The sequence below is a fragment of the Salmo trutta genome, chromosome 31 (genome assembly GCF_901001165.1).
Source record: "Salmo trutta chromosome 31, fSalTru1.1, whole genome shotgun sequence".
NCBI lineage: Eukaryota > Metazoa > Chordata > Actinopteri > Salmoniformes > Salmonidae > Salmo > Salmo trutta.
The window spans coordinates 16,511,939-16,532,907 of NC_042987.1; the positions used below are offsets into that span (position 1 = coordinate 16,511,939).

The 20,969-nt window shown below is 44.6% G+C and overlaps 1 protein-coding gene across 3 annotated transcripts in view; it reads left to right on the forward strand.

The window, feature by feature from the left end:
- LOC115169640 (adenylate cyclase type 1-like) overlaps positions 1-20,226 on the forward strand; it is a 73,413-nt gene extending 53,187 nt beyond the window's left edge. The window contains exons 9-19 of one of the 3 annotated variants that reach the window (XM_029725461.1): positions 893-1,087; positions 1,245-1,342; positions 1,723-1,807; positions 2,413-2,502; positions 2,670-2,935; positions 12,347-12,476; positions 13,408-13,524; positions 16,260-16,406; positions 16,497-16,595; positions 16,735-16,974; positions 17,995-20,226. In XM_029725461.1, coding sequence (XP_029581321.1) covers positions 893-1,087; positions 1,245-1,342; positions 1,723-1,807; positions 2,413-2,502; positions 2,670-2,935; positions 12,347-12,476; positions 13,408-13,524; positions 16,260-16,406; positions 16,497-16,595; positions 16,735-16,974; positions 17,995-18,402 — 1,875 coding nt within the window. In that variant the 3' untranslated portion in view covers positions 18,403-20,226. Of the gene's footprint in view, positions 1-892; positions 1,088-1,244; positions 1,343-1,722; positions 1,808-2,412; positions 2,503-2,669; positions 2,936-12,346; positions 12,477-13,407; positions 13,525-16,259; positions 16,407-16,496; positions 16,596-16,734; positions 16,975-17,994 lie in introns of those variants that run through there. The other 2 variants (XM_029725462.1, XM_029725463.1) reach the window with 2 other exon arrangements.
- The last annotated feature ends 743 nt before the right edge of the window (positions 20,227-20,969 follow it).

A 20,969-nucleotide genomic window follows, 5' to 3' on the forward strand; every position in this document is an offset into this window, starting at 1 on the left:
GAGAGGAAAGGGGTGAGAGACAGGCTTACAACACAGCCACAGAAACACTAATTAGCGTAATCAATGCACACACGCCCCCAAAGTAGCCGAGAGAAAGTGAGGGGTGATGAGGATGAAGTCAGTGGGGTGTGTGTTTGTTAACCTTCCTCAACCGTCCTCATTCGTTCTGTCGCCCCATCCCCCATCCCCCATCCCCATTTATGAAGCCACTCTTTTCAGCCGCTCCTCGCTTACCCACTGTCTCTCACGCTGTGATGCTGATGGGCCTCAGTCTGTACAGCTCACTGGCTTTCTTCTTTCATCCAGGAAGACTCAATCAGGCTACATCCCAAATGGCACCCTGTGCCCTATATAGTACACTGCAAGTCAAAAGTAGAACACCACGAAGAGCACCGTTTGGGGCACGTCCTCATTCTCTCTGGTGTCAAATCACTGCTTTTGCTCTGCTGCTCCACATAGCCTACTGTACAATAATGACGCTTCCAAAGAACTATCAAGAAAAGGGGGTTCAGTTGGGGTCAGAGAATCAATGATAACTGTAGAGTAAATCATTTATGTTTTGTTTGTTGTGTGAAGATGAGCATTTCATATGTTGATGCCCCTTATCAATTCATGTGAAGTCAAGTCAACCACAAGGATTGACTTTGTTTGATTTCCCTTGCTCACATTTAAAGATTTGAGAACTATTAGTACACATCTCTTCTTACTCCATGGTGAATTTGGGTGTTTGTAGTTAAGTATAAACTTTATCTCACCCACAATGATACCCAACAGTGGACAGTAGAGGCCCAGCAATCTATTTCCTCCGTGCCCCATTGTTTTGAACAGCTGGTATAAAACCCTCTAAACATAGTTAAGTCAGGATTCCGTTTCCCACAATTCTGTGCCACAGCGGAGGGCCCTGCGGACGGCTCCAGAGAAACTGCGGAACCGGACGTCGATGTCGGCTAACGTGACCCAGGCCAGCCCGGGAACGCGGGTCAACCGCTACATTGGTCGTCTAATCGAGGCGAGGCAGACCGAGTCAGACACAGCTGACCTCAACTTCCTCACACTCATGTATAAGTGCTCTGAGCGCGAGCGGAGGGTGAGTAACTATACTACACTTACAACAGACATGCACAGACATACACACGCAAACATTGCAACGTAAGGAACTACCTTTTGAATCAGACGTTTTGATAGACGTAGCACCCAGAATATGCTTTAATCTGAGACATCCCTCTCTCTGGTTGCTCTGCCAGTACCACCAGCTCCATGATGAGTACTTCACCAGCGCCGTGGTCCTCTCTCTAATTCTAGCTGCCTTGTTCGGCCTTGTCTACCTTCTCATCCTACCACAGTATGTACTAGATTATTATAGGATATCGGAGAGCAGCACATTCTGTACCTCTATCTCTATCTCTGTGCCTCTCTCTTTATCTCTCTCTCTCTCTCTCTCTCTCTCCCTCTCTCTCTCTCTCTCTCGCATTTTAGTATATATCTGACAGCGACACACTGTCTTTCTAGCTCTCTGTCTCTCTTTCTCTCTTTCATTTCACTGTATGATATCTAACAGCAATGTATACTCTCTCTCTCTCTCTCTCTCTCTCTCTCTCTTTTCTTTTGGTCTGCTGCATCTTGAGTTGACTTCCACAGGCTCTGTCCACTAACTCACTACCTCTACTTCTTCTCCTCCTCCTGTCTTTCCCTATTCCTCCTCTCTCCTGCTGCTGTCACCAGGGGAACAGTGGTCCTGGTCCTACTGGTCTTCTGCATCTGTTTCCTAGTAGCTTGTATCATGTACCTGCATGTCACAAAATTACAGGTAAATGCCTGCTTGGTGCCTTGGTCCAACTGATTTAACATGTCGTTCTTTTAGTTATTCACTCACTTTTCTGAGGGGTTGATTTGCTGTAAGTGATTTTCCATGGGTAGGTCAAACTCTTGGCCCAAGCTATAAGTCACTTTTGATAATTTAGTTAATTTTGCAAATACTACGTTTTTCTGCTGACATCTGCAAATATGAAATAATATTTTAGTCGGTAGTTGATAATAATATTATGTATGAAGTTGATGTCAATGGCCTTCAGAAAACTTTTCAAAGTTCACTCAGTTTGTCTTCAAACTCAATGCTAAGTCTATTAATTTCAGCTTTTGTTGAGGTTGACGGATTGACTTTTTCCAACTTCCCCAACCCCCTCAGCTAATATTACATAAATTAAGTTATAATTCTTTTCAAATTCAAATTCTGTGTGGTAAGCTTTTTCTACTCTCCCTCCCCTTTCATCCTTAATCTGTTTCTCTTTGTGTCTATTCTCTCTCTCTCTCTCTCTCTCTCTCTCTGTCTCTCTCTCTCTCTCTCTCTCTCTCTCTCTCTCTCTCTCTCTCTCTGTCTCTCTCTCTGTCTCTCTCTCTCTCTCTCTCTCTCAGTGTTTTCCAGGCTGCCTCACCATTCAGATCCGTACTGTTCTGTGTGCTCTCATAGTGCTCTTAATCTATGCTGTAGCCCAGGCCTGTGTGGTAAGTAGGGTTAACAACAAGGCACTAAAACAACAGTATTCATGATATTCATTGCAATACACTTGAAATCATAAATGTAAATGTCATGCAAATCAAATATGCAAAGAACCAACTTCTGAGTTACTGCTTGAGGGTTTTTACCATTCTCTCCTCTGTTTCTCTGCCAGGTGGGCTGCATGCCATGGCTGTGGGGCAGTGCCCACCACTCTAACAGTTCCATTGTCATCATTGACACGAGCGACGATGCCAACCGCACCATGATGGAGCTGCCGTGCGACGGCATCCGCTACGCCTTCCTGTCGTGCATTGTGGGCACGCTGACACTGGCGCTCTTCCTGCGCGTCTCCTGGATGCCAAAGATGGCCCTGTTGCTCCTGCTGGGGGTGCTGTATGTCACCGTGCTGGAGCTCAGCGGATTCAGACGCACCGCCGGGTAAGAGAGAGGACAGAACATACATATATATACACACACACAGGCACACATACACCGCCGGGTGAGGGAGAATACACACACACACACACACACATTATGTATATAAACAAGCACACACACCAGTGGAGGCTGCTGAGGGGAGGACGGCTCTAAATAATGACTCTAATGGAATAAATGGAATGGTATCAAACACATGTTTGATACCATGCCATTCAATCCATTCCAGCCATACACTCAATTCCAGCCATTATTATGAGCCGTCCTCCCCTCAGCAGCATCCACTGACACAAACACAGGAGGGCGAGAGGGGAAAAAAACCGAACGGACAAATACACCCACCATCCTCCAACTGTCAGTCCTGAAGCTATAGCCCTCAGATTTACTATGCTCCCCCTGCCACTCACGTATCTAAGGCCATGATTGATTTTACATGACAGTAGTGTCAGCTACGGTTTCCTCTTGGTTTGATTAGGAGTGGGAACAAGCAAACAACAGTCACAGGGATATTTCCATTTTGTGGGGACGTGTGTAGGAGGAGAGGAGTCTTTGCTTATCCTCGACCTGCGCACTCTCACATGGGAACTGTTTGAAGAGGAGACACACAGTACATGTTCATTAACTCTATACCAAAAGGCTGAGCTGACAATGTATGCTTTTGCTTGATTCAGCCATGCATGTTAGCTACTCCTACTCAGTACCCAGGACCTAGTGCAGCTCAGAGCACAGACCCATTGTATAGATACAAACAGATCACTTACTGCATGAATCATCAACTATATTCAGCCACGGGGCAATTTTTTTCTTGAGCAGATGGTCAGGGGGCTGGAACATAATTACAAATAATTTGTAGACTGCAGATTGACCGCAAGAAGCCCAAACAGAAAATAATATTTGACTAAAATATAATAATTTCAAACCTTGCTTACAGTTGTATACGATCACATTATTGTTGGACATAAAAGACGGTAAAAACACCAGCAAATCAGCTCCAAGGGATTTTAATTCAGGAAATCTGGTGAAAGTATTCCCATGCAGTATCTCTCTATTATGTGTGGCAATACTTTGGAAAGGATTTCCAACAATAAAACTCTTGTTCAGAAATCCTGAGCAAATAAAAACTTGGGGACCGCCGGTTGGGGAACCCTGGCTTACTGTATAACGCTGGGATACTCTGATATCATTGAGATGGAAAACTACTTGTTGTTCTCCAAAGGGGTCTTATTATCTGTAAATACTGTATCTGTGCTGAGTGAATGGTGTTTACATCACTGCTGGTTTAAGTCACCCTGTCCGGGTTTTCCTGCGGTTGTGGCTGACATGGTACAGTTGATGATATCACTGTTGTTTCTCACTGGTGGTTTCATCCACAGGCCACCCCCTTCATTTTTTGTGTAGTGGTCCAGACCTAATGTATGTTGCTGACATCAAATTTGGTTCTCACAAAGTGGGGGGTCCCTGTCCCTCCACATCTCCCCTGTGAAGTTGTACTCCCCACTGTATTTATGTGGTCCTCCACTCCCCCTTTTATTAATGATGTGGTACAGTCCTACTGTGTTATGTTGCTGACATCTATGTTAGTTTGTTCCCACAGTGAGGGGGCGCGTCTATCCTCATCTCCCCACTTTCACTATTAATTAATGATGTGGTACAGTCCTACTGTGTATGACTTATATTGCCATTTCTTTTGGTTTCTCCCACAGTGGGGTTCCATAGTGTTACATGTACAGTGCATTCAGAAAGTATTCAGACCCTTTGACTTTTTCCACATTTTGTTTTACATTACAGCCATATTCTAAAATGGATTTAGAAAAAAATCTTCACACAATACCATAATGACAAAGAGAAAACTGTTTTGTAGAAATGTTTGCAGAAATACCTTATTTACGTAAGTATTCAGACCCTTTTGCTATGAGACTCAAAATTGAGCTCAGATGCATCCTGTTTCCATTGATCATCCTTGAGATGTTTCTACAACTTGGAGTCCACCTGTGGTAAATTCAATTGATTGGACATGATTTGGAAAGGTACACACCCGTCTATATAAGGTCCCACAGTTTACAGTGCATGTCAGAGCAAAATCCAAGCAATGAGGTCGAAGGGATGTCCATAGAGCTCCATGACAGGATTGTGTCAAGGCACAGGTCTCGGAAAGGGTATCAAAAAATGTCTGCAGCATTGAAGATCCCCCAAGAACAAAGTGGCCTCCATCATTCTTAAATAGAAGAAGTTTGGAACTACCAAGACTCTTCCTAGAGCTGGCAGCCCAGCCAAATTGAGCAATTGGGGGAGAAGGGCCTTGGTCAGGGAGATGACCAAGAAACCGATGATTAGTCTGATAAAGCTTCAGAGTTCCTCTGTGGAGATGGGAGAACCTTCGAGAAGGACAAACATCTCCAACTCCACCAATCAGGCCTTTATGTTAGTGGCCAGATGGAAGCCACTCTTCAGTAAAAGGCACATGACAACCCACTTGGAGTTTGCCAAAAGGCACCTAAAGGACTCTCAGACCATGAGAAACAATATTCTCTGGTCTGATGAAACCAAGATTGGACTTTTTGGATTCGTTTTTACTATGTCATTATTGGGTATTGTGTCTAGATTGATGAGGGGGGAAAACGATTTAATCCATTTCAGAATAAGTCTGTAACGTTACAAAATGTAGGAAAAGTAGAGGTGTCTGAATACTTTCCGAATTCACCGTATGCACTGAACAGGTCTACAGAGGACGCCATCTCCATAGCTTTACACTCTGCCCTGACTCACCTGAGCTAAACCAACACCTATGTGAGAAAGCTGTTCATAGACTTTAGCTCAGTATTCAATACAGTCATTCCCTCTAGGCTGGTCACCAAACTCCATGACTTAGGGATCAGCCCCTCTCTCTGTAACTGGACTTTGGACTTCCTATCCAACAGACTCCAGTCTGTCAGGTTAGACAACTTCACCTCCTCAACCCTGAACCTGAACACCGGTGTGCCACAGGGCTGCGTGCTGAGCCCCCTCCTATACTCCCTCTTCACCTACGACTGTGTTCCTGTACACGGTTCCAACACCATCTGCGAACTTGATGATGACACCACGGTGGTAGGCCTGATCAGTGACAATGATGAGTCAGCCTACAGGGAGGAGGTCAAGCACCTGGCTGCATGGTGCGCTGACAACAACCTGGTCCTCAATGCAAAGAAAACCAAGGAGCTCATTGTGGATTACAGGAAGTCTAAAAGCTGCAGCCACGCCCCAGTTCTAATTGATGGCACTGAGGTGGAGCGTGTGCCCAGCTTCAAATTCCTGGGTGTCTACATCTCCAAGGACCTCTCCTGGACCCTCAACACCTCAACCCTGGTCAAAAAGGCGTAGCAGTGCCTGTACCTTTTGAGGAGGCTGAAGAAGGCCCGCCTGTCTCCCAAGATCCTGGTGAACTTTTACCGCCCAGCACATCCCTGGTGCCCAGCTCCCTGCCATCGTAGACCTCCAACGCAAGCGGCGTCTGCGTAGCGCGCGCAGCATCATCAGGGACCCTTCACATCCATGCCACAAACTGTTTTCCCTCCTACCATCAGGCAGGCGGTACAGGTCTCCACGTTCCCGCACTAGCAGGCTCAAGAACAGTTTCTCTCCAGCTACTGTAACCCTGCTGAACTCTGTGGCACGGCACTAGCCATATCCACCCGCCCACCGCTTAGTACTGCCTCTCAGGGACCTTGTTGCACTACTCTCCTTGCACTCTTTACTGGACTCTGACATTGCTTTGCAAAGTCTGATTAAGGACATTATTCAGTTGTACATGTACATGCCTACCTCGGTAACCACATTGCTGCTATCCCTGCATTTCAGTTGCATGCCTCCTTGCACTTGCCATTTGCCTTCAATGCACATTTATACATCCTACTTAATTGTTTCACTTGTACATTTTTTTTACTCAGTTATTTGCGCTTCTGGTCATTGACAATAAAGTTGAATCTAATCAAATCAAATCAAATCAAATTTATTTATATAGCCCTTCGTACATCAGCTGAAATCTCAAAGTGCTGTACAGAAACCCAGCCTAAAACCCCAAACAGCAAGCAATGCATGTGAAAGAAGCACGGTGGCTGGGAAAAACTCCCTAGGAAAAACTCCTGAGAAAGGCCAAAAACCTAGGAAGAAACCTAGAGAGGAACCAGGCTATGAGGGGTGGCCAGTCCTCTTCTGGCTGTGCCGGGTGGATATTATAACAGAACATAGTCAAGATGTTAAAATGTTCGTAAATGACCAGCATGGTCAAATAATAATAATCATAGTAATTGTCGAGGGTGCAACAAGCACGTCCGGTGAACAGGTCAGGGTTCCGTAGCCGCAGGCAGAACAGTTGAAACTGGAGCAGCAGCATGGCCAGGTGGACTGGGGACAGCAAGGAGTCATCATGCCAGGTAGTCCTAGGGCTCAGGTCCTCCGAGAGAAAGAAAGAAAGAAAGAAAGAAAGAGAGAATTAGAGAGAGCATATTTACATTCACACAGGACACCGGATAAGACAAGAGAATACTCCAGATGTAACAGACTGACCCTAGCCCCCCGACACATAAACTACTGCAGCATAAATACTGGAGGCTGAGACAGGAGGGATCAGAAGACACTGTGGCCCCATCCGATGATACCCCCGGACAGGGCCAAACAGGCAGGATATAACCCCACCCACTTTGCCAAAGCACAGCCCCCCACACCACTAGAGGGATATCTACAACCACCAACTTACCGTCCGAAGACAAGGCCGAGTATAGCCCACAAAGATGTCCGCCACGGCACAACCCAAGGGGGGGGCGCCAACCCAGACAGGAAGACCACGTCAGTGGCTCAACCTACTCAAGTGACGCACCCCTCCCATGGACGGCATGGAAGAACACCAGTAAGTCAGTGACTCAGCCCCTGTAAAAGGGTTAGAGGCAGAGAATCCCAGTGGGAAGAGGGGAACCGACAAGGCAGAGACAGCAAGGGCGGTTCGTTGCTCCAGCCTTTCCGTTCACCTTCACACTCCTGGGCCAGACTATACTTAATCATAGGACCTACTGAAGAGATAAGTCTTCAGTAAAGACTTAAAGGTTGAGACTGAGTCTGCGTCTCTCACATGGGTAGGCAGACCATTCCATAAAAATGGAGCTCTATAGGAGAAAGCCCTACCTCCAGCCGTTTGCTTAGAAATTCTAGGGACAATTAGGAGGCCTGCGTCTTGTGACCGTAGCGTACGTGTAGGTATGTACGGCAGGACCAAATCGGAAAGATAGGTAGGAGCAAGCCCATGTAATGCTTTGTAGGTTAGCAGTAAAACCTTGAAATCAGCCCTTGCCTTAACAGGAAGCCAGTGTAGGGAAGCTAGCACTGGAGTAATATGATCAAATTTTTTGGTTCTAGTCAGGATTCTAGCAGCCGTATTTAGCACTAACTGAAGTTTGTTTAGTGCTTTATCCGGGTAGCCGGAAAGTAGAGCATTGCAGTAGTCGAGCCTAGAAGTAACAAAAGCATGGATTAATTTTTCTGCGTCATTTTTGGACAGAAAGTTTCTGATTTTTGCAATGTTACGTAGATGGAAAAAAGCTGTCCTTGAAGCAGTCTTGATATGTTCTTCAAAAGAGAGATCAGGGTCCAGAGTAACGCCGAGGTCCTTCACAGTTTTATTTGAGACGACTGTACAACCATCCAGATTAATTGTCAGATTCAACAGAAGATCTCTTTGTTTCTTGGGACCTAGGACAAGCATCTCTGTTTTGTCCGAGTTTAAAAGTAGAAAATGTGCAGCCATCCACTTCCTTATGTCTGAAACACAGGCTTCTAGCGAGAGCAATTTTGGGGCTTCACCATGTTTCATTGAAATGTACAGCTGTGTGTCGTCCGCATAGCAGTGAAATTTAACATTATGTTTTCGAATGACATCCCCAAGAGGTAAAATATATAGTGAAAACAATAGTGGTCCTAGAACGGAACCTTGAGGAACACCGAAATGTACAATTGATTTGTCAGAGGACGAACCATTCACAGAGACAAACTGATATCTTTCCGACAGATAAGATCTAAACCAGGCCAGAACTTGTCCATGTAGACCAATTTGGGTTTCCAATCTCTCCAAAAGAATGTGGTGATCGATGGTATCAAAAGCGGCACTAAGATCTAGGAGCATGAGGACAGATGCAGAGCCTCGGTCTGACGTCATTAAAAGGTCATTTACCACCTTCACAAGTGCAGTCTCAGTGCTATGATGGGGTCTAAAACCAGACTGAAGCGTTTCGTATACATTGTTTGTCTTCAGGAAGGCAGTGAGTTGCTGCGCAACAACTTTTTCTAAAAAATTTTTTGAGAGGAATGGAAGATTCGATATAGGCCGATAGTTTTTTATAATTTCTGGGTCAAGATTCGGCTTTTTCAAGAGAGGCTTTATTACTGCCACTTTTAGTGAGCTTGGTACACATCCGGTGGATAGAGAGCCGTTTATTATGTTCAACATAGGAGAGCCAAGCACAGGAAGCAGCTCTTTCAGTAGTTTAGTTGGAATAGGGTCCAGTATGCAGCTTGAGGGTTTGGAGGCCATGATTATTTTCATCATTGTGTCAAGAGATATAGTACTAAAACACTTTAGTATCTCCCTTGAGCCATGTCCTGGCAGAGTTGTGCAGACTCTGGACAATGAAGCCCTGGAGGAATACCCAGATTTAAAGAGGAGTCCGTAATTTGCTTTCTAATGATCATGATCTTTTCCTCAAAAAAGTTCATAAATTTATTACTGCTGAAGTGAAAGCCATCCTCCATTTGCGAATGCTGCTTTTTAGTTAGCTTTGCGACAGTGTCAAAAAGAAATTTCGGATTGTTCTTATTTTCCTCAATTAAGTTGGAAAAATAGAATGATCGTGCAGCAGTGAGGGCTCTTCGATACTGCACGGTACTGTCTTTCCAAGCTAGTCGGAAGACTTCCAGTTTAGTGTGGCGCCATTTCCGTTCCAATTTTCTGGAAGCTTGCTTCAGAGCTCGTGTATTTTCTGTATACCAGGGAGCTAGTTTCTTATGACAGATGTTTTTAATTTTTAGGGGTGCAACTGCATCTAGGGTATTGCGCAAGGTTGAATTGAGTTCCTCGGTTAGGTGGTTAACTGATTCTTGTCCTCTGACGTCCTTGGGTAGGCAGAGGGAGTCTGGAAGGGCATCAAGGAATCTTTGGGTTGTCTGAGAATTTATAGCACGACTTTTAATCTTCCTTGGTTGGGGTCTGAGCAGATTATTTGTTGCAATTGTAAACGCAATAAAATGGTGGTCCGATAATCCAGGATTATGAGGAAAAACATTAAGATCCACAACATTTATTCCATGGGACAAAACTAGGTCCAGAGTATGACTGTGGCAGTGAGTAGGTCCAGAAACATGTTGGACAAAACCCACTGAGTCGATGATGGCTCCGAAAGCCTTTTGGAGTGGGTCTGTGGACTTTTCCATGTGAATGTTAAAGTCACCAAAAATTAGAATATTATCTGCTATGACTACAAGATCCGATAGGAATTCAGGGAACTCAGTAAGGAACACTGCATATGGCCCAGGAGGCCTGTAAACAGTAGCTATAAAAAGTGATTGAGTAGGCTGCATAGATTTCATGACTAGAAGCTCAAAAGACGAAAACGTCATTGTTTTTTTTTTTGTAAATTGAAATTTGCTATCGTAAATGTTAGCAACACCTCCGCCTTTGCCGGATGCACGGGGGGTTTGGTCACTAGTGTAACCAGGGGGTGAGGCCTCATTTAACACAGTAAATTCATCAGGCTTAAGCCATGTTTCAGTCAGGCCAATCACATCAAGATTATGATCAGTGATTAGTTCATTGACTATAACTGCCTTGGAAGTGAGGGATCTAACATTAAGTAACCCAATTTTGAGATGTGAAGTATCACAATCTCTTTCAATAATGGCAGGAATGGAGGAGGTCTTTATACTAGTAAGATTACTGAAGCGAACACCGCCATTTTTAATTTTGCCCAACCAAGATCGAGGCACAGACACGGTCTCAATGGGGAAAGCTGAGCTGACTACGCTAACTGTGCTAGTGGCAGACTCCACTAAGCTGGCAGGCTGGCTAACAGCCTGTTGCCTGGCCTGCACCCTATTTCATTGTGGAGCTAGAGGAGTTAGAGCCCTGTCTATGTTCGTAGATAAGATGAGAGCACCCCTCCAGCTAGGATGGAGTCCGTCACTCCTCAGCAGGCCAGGCTTGGTCCTGTTTGTGGGTGAATCCCAGAAAGAGGGCCAGTTATCTACAAATTCTATCTTTTGGGAGGGGCAGAAAACAGTTTTCATCCAGCGATTGAGTTGTGAGACTCTGCTGTAGAGCTCATCACTCCCCCTAACTGGGAGGGGGCCAGAGACAATTACTCGATGCCGACACATCTTTCTAGCTGATTTACACGCTGAAGCTATATTGCGCTTGGTGACCTCTGACTGTTTCATCCTAACATCGTTGGTGCCGACGTGGATAACAATATCTCTATACTCTCTACACTCGCCAGTTTTAGCTTTAGCCAGCACCGTCTTTAGATTAGCATTAACGTCGGTAGCCCTGCCCCCTGGTAAACAGTGTATGATCGCTGGATGATTAGTTTTAAGTCTAATACTGCGGGTAATGGAGTCGCCAATGACTAGGGTTTTCAATTTGTCAGAGCTAATGGTGGGAGCCGTCGGCGTCTCAGACCCCACAGCGGGAGGAGCAGAGACCAGAGAAGTCTCGGCCTCCGACTCCGACTCGCTTAACGGGGAGAACCGGTTGAAAGTTTCTGTCGGCTGAATAAGCGACACCGGTTGAGCATTCCTACAGCGTTTCCCTCCAGAAGCCATGAGAAAGATGTCCGGCTGCGGGGACCGTGCGAGGGGGTTTATACTAACGTTACTATCTGTACTTGCTGGTGGCACAGACGCTGTTTCATCCTTTCCTACACTGAAATGACCCTTGCCTAACGATTGCGTCTGAAGCTGGGCTTGCAGCACAGCTATCCTTGCCGTAAGGCGATCGTTCTCCTGTATATTATGAGTACAACGACTGCAATTAGAAGGCATCATGTTAATGTTACTTAGCTTCGGCTGTTTGAAGTCCTGACGAACCATGTCCAGATAAAACCTCCGGGGTAGGAAAGTTGAATGAAAAAAAAAGTTGAGTGAGGGAAAAAGTAAAAATATACGGTAATGAAAAAGTAAAAACCGTCAGGTAGCAAAGTAAAAACGCACAACAGCGTAAACAAGTCTGCAAGTTGTGACCGGAAGCAGGAAACAGGAATCAGGAATCTAATCTAATCTAAAAATATCTCTGTGGTGGGGGGTCTTTCCATATACCTCAGCTCTCCCTTTTAATGAATGATGAGGTACAGTCTTTTTGAAGATTGTTGCTGATGTCTCTGTTGGTTTGTCCCACAGCAGAGGGTCTAATCTCCAGATCCAGGGCTATGAGCCCATCCTGTCCCTGTTGCTGTTCACCAGTGCCCTGGTCCTCCACTCCAGACAGCTGGACCTCAAACTACGACTGGACTTCCTTTGGGCCACACAGGTGTGTGTGTGTGTGTGTGTGTGTGTGTGTGTCTGTGTATCTGTGTGGGCTGTTGTCCTATGCATAGATCTAGCTAGCTGATGAACACCATGCTTTACTCATCATCCAACCTTCTGTTGTGGCCATATCATGCCAAGTCATATTTTGAGGCTTTTGGCTGCCAAGTGCCAGGCTATTGGCTGTTAATGCTGCTGGCAGATGCTAGCATGGTGATGGCTGATATTGGCATTGTTGGTTACGATAGGACAAGGGGCTGATATTGGCGTGGTTGTGTTGGGTTAGAGTTTGAAATACTTGCTATAGTAGAGGGTAATGGTTACATGTATGAGGAATCACATGGTTACGGTCACTGATAAGGGCTGTGGATCTGTGGATTTGTGAGGAATGTGGGCCGAGGTCAGGTCAGGTCACATGAAGGGAGAAGGAACAGTTTTATTACGCACATCACTTAACTTCCTGCCTAGCAACACATATGTTTTCTCCATATTCCGGTTGGAGGAACACGGAATCAACGGAGAATAAGCAGGAAATCAGGAATCTTCCATCCAGGATTTATGGAAAACCAGGGAATTTATTGAAAGTTCACAGAATTTTGTAACCCTAGATAAAACACGGGGTGATATTGGCATGGTTGGTAAGGATAGGTCAGCACAAGTCACTGATATTGACATGGTTTGGTACAATAGAGCCACTTGGCTGTTAGGACAGTTATAGTGTCTAGTAGGGTTTGGCTTTAGGTTTGGACCTTTAACTATTGACTTTACCAAATGCTCCTTGTCCAATGTCAGGCAAACATGGTGCCTCAGTCCTGGTGTACATTTAGAGTTTATACTGACACCTTGTGGTATAAGCTTTGAACTGCAGGCTTGAGTTGTACTTTGGGGAGAATTATTTTATTCAAATTGATGTTTGTGTTTTTGTGTGTTGTCAGGCAGAGGAGGAGAGGGACGGCATGGAGAAGGTCAAGCTGGACAACAGGAGGATTCTCTTCAACCTGCTTCCTGCTCATGTGGCTCAACACTTCCTCCTGTCCAACCCCAGAAACATGGTGTGTCCTACATAGACAGACGGACAGATAGACAGACAGACACAGGCAGGCAGGCAGGCAGGCAGACAGACAGAAACATTGTCGTTTCATAAAGGATATTACCTTTCCTTCAAAGGATCAATAGTACCTTGCCATATACAGTGCCTTCGGAAAGTCTTCAGATCCCTTGACTTTTTCCACATTTTGTTATGTTACAGCCTTATTTTAAAATGTATTAAATAGTTTTTCCCCCCTCATCAACCTACACACAATACCTCATAATGACAAAGCAAATTTTTTTGGGGGGGAATGTTTTGCTATTTAAAAAATATATATATATCAAATAAATATCACATTTACATAAGTTTTTACACCCTTTACTCAGTACTTTGTTGAAGCACATTTGGCAGCAATTACTGCCTCGAGTCTGCTTTGGTATGATGCTACAAGCTTGGCACACCTGTATATTCGGAGTTACTCTTATTCTTCTCTGCAGATCCTCTCAAGCTCTGTCAGGTTGGATAGGGAGCATCGCTGCACAGCTATTTTCAGGTCTATCCAGAGATGTTCAATCGGGTTCAAGTCCGAGCTCTGGCTGGGCCACTCAAGGACATTCAGAGACTTGCCCCGAAGCCACTCCTGCGTTGTCTTGGTTGTGTGCTTAGGGTTGTTGTCCTGTGGAAGGTGAACCTTCGCCCCCAGTCTGAGGTCCTGAGTGCTCTGGAGCAGGTTTTCATCAAGGATCTCTCTGTACTTTGCTCTGTTCATCTTTCACTCAATCCTAACTAGTCTCCCAGTCCCAGCTGCTGAAAAACATCTCCACAGCATGATGCTGCCACCACCATGCTTCACCGTAGAGATGGTGCCAGGTTTCCTCCAGACGTGACGCCAGAGGTGGAAAAAGTACACAATGTTCATACTTGATTAAAAGTAATGATAACTTAATAGAAATGACTCAAATAAAAGGGAAAGTCACCCGGTAAAATATTCCTTGAGTAAAAGTCTAAAAGTATTTGGTTTTAAATAAACTTAAGCATCAAAAGTGAATTTATAAATAATTTCAAAGTGCTTATATTAAGCAAACCAGACAGCACCATTTAAAGAAATGTATTTACAGATAGTTATGTGCACTCTCCAACATTCAGACATCATTTACAAATGAAACATTTGTGTTTAATGAGTCTGCCAGATCAGAGGCAGTAGGGATGCCCAGGGATATTCTCTTGATAAGTGTGTGAAATGGGCCATTTTCCTGTCCTGCTAGCCATTAAAAATGTAATGAGTACTTTTGGGTGTCAGGAAAAATGTATGGAGTAAAAACTACATAATTTTCTCTTGGAAAGTAGTGAAGTGAAAGTAAAAGTTGTCAAAAATATAAATAGTAATGTATTTTTACTTAAGTAGTTTAAACCACGCGTGAGGCTTGGCATTCAGGCCAATGAGTTCAATCTTGGATTCATCAGACCAGAGAGTCTTGTTTCTCGTGGTCTGAGAGTCCTTTAGGTGCCTTTTGGCAAATTCCAAGCGGGCTGTCAAGTGCCTTTTACTGAGGAGTGGCTTCCATCTGGCCACTCTACCATAAAGGCCTGTTTGGTGGAGTGCTGCTGAGATGGTTGTCCTTTTGGAAGGTTCTCCCATCTCTACAGAGGAACTCTGGAGCTCTGTCAGAGTGACCATCAGGTTCTTCTTCACCTCCCTGACCATGGCCCTTTTCCTCCGATTGTTCAATTTGGCCAGGCGGCCAGCTCTAGGAAGAGTCTTGGTGGTTCCAAACTTCTTCCATTTAGGAATGATGGAGGCCACTGTGTTCTTGGGGACCTTAAATGCTGCGGACAGTTTTTGGTACCCTTCCCCAGATCTGTGCCTCGACACAATCCTGTCATGGAGGTCTAGGGAAAATTCCTTCGACCTCATTGCTTGGTTTTTGCTCTGACATGCATTGTCAACTGTGGGACCTTATATTGACAGGTGTGCGCCTTTCCAAATCATGTCCAATCAATTGAATTTACCACAGGTGGACTCCAATCAAGTTGTAGAAACATCTCAAGGATGATCAATGGAAACAGGATGCAACTGAGTTCAATTTTGAGTCTCATCGCAAATGGTCTGAATACTTACGTAAATAAGGTATTTCTGTTTTGTATAATTTTTTATTAGCAACATTTCTAAGAACCTGTTTTCTCTTTGTCATTATGGGGTATTGTGAGTAGATTGCTGAGGAAATATTTTTATTTAATCAATTTATTTAATCAAGTCTGTAGCGTAACAAAATGTGGAAAAAGTCAAGGGGTCTGAATACTTTCCGAAGGCACTGTATAATGAACAAAATAAATACATGCAACAATTTCAACAATTTTAGTGAGTGACACTTCTTATAAGGAAATCAGTCATTTGAAATACATTTGTTAGGCCCTAATCTATGGATTTCACATGACTGGTCAGGGGCGCAGCCCACTTGGGAGCCAGGCCCACCTCCTGGGAAGCCAGGCCCAGCCAATCAGAATCAGTTTTTCCCCACTAAAGGGCTTGAATTATCTTGGCAAAGGAGAAATTCTCACTAACAGGGATGTAAACAAATTTGTGCACAACATTTTAGAGAAATAAGCTTTCTGTGCGTATGGAAAGTTTCTGGGATATTTTATTTCAGCTCATGAAACATGGGACCAACACTGTACATGTTGCGTTGATATTTTTGTTCAATACACAGTACATATATTTGGCCTAGTGACTAAGGTTGGCTATGTGTTTTTCTATAGGATCTGTATTACCAGTCCTATGCCCAAGTCGGAGTGCTGTTTGCTTCCATCCCCAACTTCAATGACTTCTACATTGAGCTGGATGGGAACAACATGGGAGTGGAGTGTCTGAGACTACTCAATGAAATCATTGCTGATTTTGACGAGGTGAGGATGTTGGCTGCTACAGTTTACTGGGATATTAACATTATTTGTTGCCTTCTCCTGTGTATAGGTGTAAATCTAATTTTTCCTCAGCTCATGGATAAAGAATGCTATAAGGACATAGAGAAGATCAAAACCATTGGCAGCACGTATATGGCAGCTGTGGGTCTAGTCCCCACCATCGGAACAAAGGCAAGTGTGTGTGTTTGTGGTGCGGTCTTGTGTGTGTTTGTTAAAAAAAATTTTTTTTTTTAAATGAATATAACGAGGACAATGAATGAATGTGATAATTAAATGTAACCTTTGTTTACTTCCTTGCTCCCTTCTATAGGACAAAAAATCTGTCTATGATCACCTGAGCACAGTGGCAGACTATGCTATTGAGATGTTCGATGTGCTGGATGAAATCAACTACCAGTCATACAACGACTTTGTCTTGAGAGTGGGTATCAACGTGGGTCCAGTAGTGGCGGGGGTGATCGGGGCCAGGAGGCCTCAGTATGACATCTGGGGGAACACAGTGAACGTGGCCAGCCGCATGGACAGCACCGGAGTCCCTGGCAAGATACAGGTACTGTCAGGGCTGTGCACAAACATACCGACTGCCTTTGTAGGCAAAATGTCAACATTTATAGGCCTATAGTATATTTCCTGCAACAACACACTCACTCATCACATATTGTAAGCAAGCTAGTGCCAGTGACTCCTAGGCCAAGAGACGACATGAGATGATTGACATGGGGAGAAGAGTGGCTATCAGCTGACCAGAGAGAATGAGAATGGGGTGGCAGGTAGCCTAGTGGTTAGAGTGTTGGACTTGTAACTGAAAGGTTGCAAGATCGAATCCCCGGGCAGACAAGTTAAAAATCTGTAATTCTGCCCCTGAACAAGGCAGTTAACCCACTGTTCGTAGGCCGTCATTGACTTGCCTAGTTAAATAAAGGTTTTAAAAAAATCCTAATGTAGGCTAAATATGTTAGCTAATTAGATATGCTGTTGGAACAAAGTTGTTTTTACTTGATTTGAGTTTGTTCTGCTGCTGACATCTGCCTCTTACTAACAAGCAGTCAGATTGCCCCATTCTTTGTCCATAACAGTGACAGATCCAACTCAAAAGTAGCCTCCTACCTACCAGTAGCCTCCTACCAGTTGGCCTATTCATGTCTCCCCGCCCAGTGCCCGCAGCCAGTGGCCACGCATGCAAGTCAGAGGAGTGCGCTCTTTGAGCGGGAAGGCAGGGGAGAGGGTATTTTCTGAGATTTAAGAGCTTCTAAAATGATAGTTTGATGTGCATTTTGTTACATTCAAAATTAAAACAAAAATTAAAAGACTACTTTTAAAAAAAACACAGAGCTGCTAGGGCACTTTATCATAGGCCGGCAAGTGCTCAGGCACTGGTTGAGCCCTATCTGTGCATGTGCCATGTGTACTGTACTAAATTATGTGTTATGATTGAGGCCTGTTGATTGGCCTAGAGTAAATCTCATTGTATGACAGTGGTATAATCTCTCTCTCTCTCTCTCTCTCTCTCTCTCTCTCTCTCTCTCTCTCTCTCTCTCTCTCTCTCTCTCTACCTCCCTCCCTCCCCAAGGTAACAGAGGATGTGTACCGTATCCTGGGGGATAACTATGACCTGGTGTGCCGGGGCAAGGTCAGCGTGAAGGGTAAGGGTGAGATGCTCACATACTTCCTGGAGGGCAAGGTCCACAGCACCGGCTGTGCCCCCACGTCCTCCGTGGTGCGCTCTGCCAGCCTGAACCGCCGCGCCCACTCCTGCGGCAAGGCCAGCGTTCCCACCAAACTGGGCAGCGTCAACTCTGTCGCCAGCTTCACCGTCCGGGCTAGCATGGTTAGCCTCGGTGGCATGGGTAACAGCAGCTCTAGCCCCAGTGTCAACGTCCACCCCACGCAATGCTTGCCCTCGCACTGCGTGCCTACTCTGGGAGAGGAGGAGGAAGAAGAGGAGACAGAGGTAGATGTGGGAGGAGTGGCTGTGTAGGTAGGTGGAGAGAAGAAGCGCTGCACTATTGTAAACTTGAGCTCCAGGGTCCTGGGCTATAACATCCATCAGGACTAGATCCACTGAGGTACCACTACAGAATGAACCAAGGTCTCCTGTGGGTAACTGGAACACTGGGATAGTGGGACAGTCCACTGCACAATGGAGGGATGCTCCTCCAGGAGCTACCTGGTTCTGAGGATGGTCAGATTGGATATCTGGACAATCACACCAAGTATAAAATCCCGATTGCAATCAACCTGCGTACTTGATTGGGTTTGTGTAAGTTTTTGTGACAGTAGTTGTGACTTGCTACCGTTTGGAACCACATACAATCAACTGAAGAATTCCAGCTTCCAGGAATGGAGCGCCATGCTCCTGATGACTTAAGGGTGGCAGCCAGGTGACAGTGTGTCGTCCCTATGTGTGTGCACAGTCCCAACAAGGGGTCATGCACACACAACCCAGTATTATCCACATATAAGAGGACGGATCATGTTATTAATGCTTTTCTATGTCTTCTTCTCTGATTATGCCAAGGATACATTCCATCCTTCACAGTGTAAATACAATCTGTGTACTGTACGTATGGTATGCATGCAAGTGTGTATTTCTACACAAATATTTATATGTGTGTATGCATGTGGGTGTTCTTAAATCTTAAACGAATTAGCACAAATATGTTTTTATACATTCACAGAGTTCTCAAAATCTCCAAAGGCTTTTGAAAGGTTTTCGGCAGTTCATGAGCTGTTAGTGCTGCTCATACTGCTAGGATAGATTGACTGGTCTGGTTCCCCGTCGAGCGCACACCAAAGCAATGAGCTCCTTTAAGATCCTGTGGTTTAGTACATCGTCCTTCACAACAGGAGCACAAATGCCATCTAGGTCTCTGGATTTCTAGGACAACGACGGAAAAAGTCATTCAGGCAAAAAGAAAATCAGAAACACTCAATAGGCAGGATATATGGTTTACTGCATTTGACTTTTTTTACGGCTCATGGATCCAAACAAACATGTATCGGATGAGGGTAAGTAATATAGTATTATGTCTAATGTAGGCAACCGGGAGAAATACACACACTTTGTTTGCTTCTGTGACCTTGTTGAGCTCGTGTATTGATCATGGCTTGTTATTTGTCCATTGCTCTGCTCTGATAAGGATTATGTGTGGGAGTGTGTGTCCTGTGTCGGCTACACATGCAGCAGGCTGTGGCCAAGGCTTTGAAAGTGAGGTCGGTACGAGAGGTATTGGGTAAGGTACATTGGCTTTGACCCACAGAGCGATAAGGATGCCGTTATCCCTGAGTCCGACTGACATGCGCTGTAGAACTCTAGTGAATGCCAAACCTGGTGCGGCCGCGTTAGTGTTAACAGTAAGTTTACACACCTTCTGTATGTCTTACACACACACACATCCAGCGACATACACAAGCTCGCACCTTCACACATGCTTTTAAACAACCCCCCCCCACACACACACACACACACTTATTCTGCAAATAAGTACAGACTTAGCAACCTACGTAGGAGCTGTAGAATCACAGTTTCCAGCTCCCATACCGTAGATTAAGCCTGACCATAAGTTCGATACAGTAGGTGACAACTTTCACTTGATCTGCAAAAATGTACATCCAGTTTCAAGTATTTTGCCTTACTTCTATGAAAGCTTACAGTGATTGAAACATGCCTTTTTAGCTCATCACTTTGATACACAGACAATGGTACTTTTGTAAATAGATTACTACGGCTATAAACAACGTATCTTGTACAGTTATCTCAGATTTTGTAATAAACACATTTATTGATGTACAAAATACATGATCTGAAGACTCCAATCTTAAGTTTCTTGATGTAATGTGTGTGTGTAGGAATGAAATTAGGAATTAGGTCAAGATTCTGGAATGCTGGCGTCCTGGGATGCCGAGTCATGTCCTTGATGAGGTTAGTCCTCGTTAAGCATCAAATCACCTTCCTAATATTGAGTTCCATCTACACTAATTCAAGTGGATTTAACAAGGGACATCGATAAGGGATCATAGCTTTCACCACGATTCACCTGGTCAGTCTATGTCATGGAAATAGCAGATGTTTTTATGTTTTGTATACTCAGTGTATATGTTCAATAGGGTTTTCCAGCTCCATTTGTTAACCTCTGAACCAACATGGTTCTTACAATAACAACTTCCCTGCAAAGCTTCAGCTGCCCAAAGTCACTGACAATGGCAAATTGATTGAGTCTGTCTGTGTTACTTTCCACAGATAAACCTAGAAATATCCCAAATGTTGAGTGGCGGCCAATGCTTTCCAATGTTTTCCCAGTGTTTTGTGGTTTTCCAGGGGCTCAATCAGTATAACAGTTAAGTCAATACAGAGTTGGCCTGGTCAACAGTACTCCCTGGTTTACCCAGTCTGTTGTGGTGTTCTGTTATATTGGAGGATGACTAGCCTTTTCGGGGGTTACTCTAACCGTAGTTGATAATACTATCGAACTCATTAGTAAATCCTGTTGTGTGTCAGTCACTCACAGCTCTGCTTATATGGATCTGTGCCTGTAGGATTCCCAA